Genomic DNA, 418 nt, shown 5'->3' on the forward strand with positions numbered 1-418 from the left:
TGTGTCTAGTACATGAAACAATAAATTAAAAATCATCTTGAAATTTTCATCTTTAGGTCTGAGATCTGTATTCTGAAGGATCGCCATTTTTATTTTAATAATGTTTCTGCCATTGTGCCAGCCAGGCTCTCAGTCTCAAGCACAATCACAGTCTCTCACACTCCCTCACTCAGGCAGACAGACAGATCCATTAGTACTCAAAGAAAGAAAGGAAGAAAAAGGGCAATGAATACACAGTTCTGCCTTAAATTCCCAAACGTGTTCATACCTTGAACTGGAACAATAAGAGCTGTTGCATTTGGTGGTTTGGGTTCCTTCTCCTCCTTTGGGGCTTTGGCCAACCATGTCTTCCGATCATACTGAAAACACAGGTAAGAGGTATTAGGCTTCTTGAATATACACAACACATGAATCAACA

General features: G+C 39.7%; 1 protein-coding gene across 1 annotated transcript in view; it reads right to left on the minus strand.

Annotated features, from left to right (window-relative positions):
- The window catches only part of LOC119581704 (calponin homology domain-containing protein DDB_G0272472-like), a gene marked incomplete at its 3' end in the record, with an annotated part of 10,373 nt that overhangs the window by 2,246 nt on the left and 7,709 nt on the right, over positions 1 to 418 (minus strand). The window contains 1 exon segment of the mRNA XM_037929829.1: positions 269 to 359. Within this exon segment, the coding sequence (XP_037785757.1) occupies positions 269 to 359 (91 nt within the window).

This window comes from Penaeus monodon, chromosome 15 (assembly GCF_015228065.2).
Source record: "Penaeus monodon isolate SGIC_2016 chromosome 15, NSTDA_Pmon_1, whole genome shotgun sequence".
In the NCBI taxonomy this organism is placed as follows: domain Eukaryota; kingdom Metazoa; phylum Arthropoda; class Malacostraca; order Decapoda; family Penaeidae; genus Penaeus; species Penaeus monodon.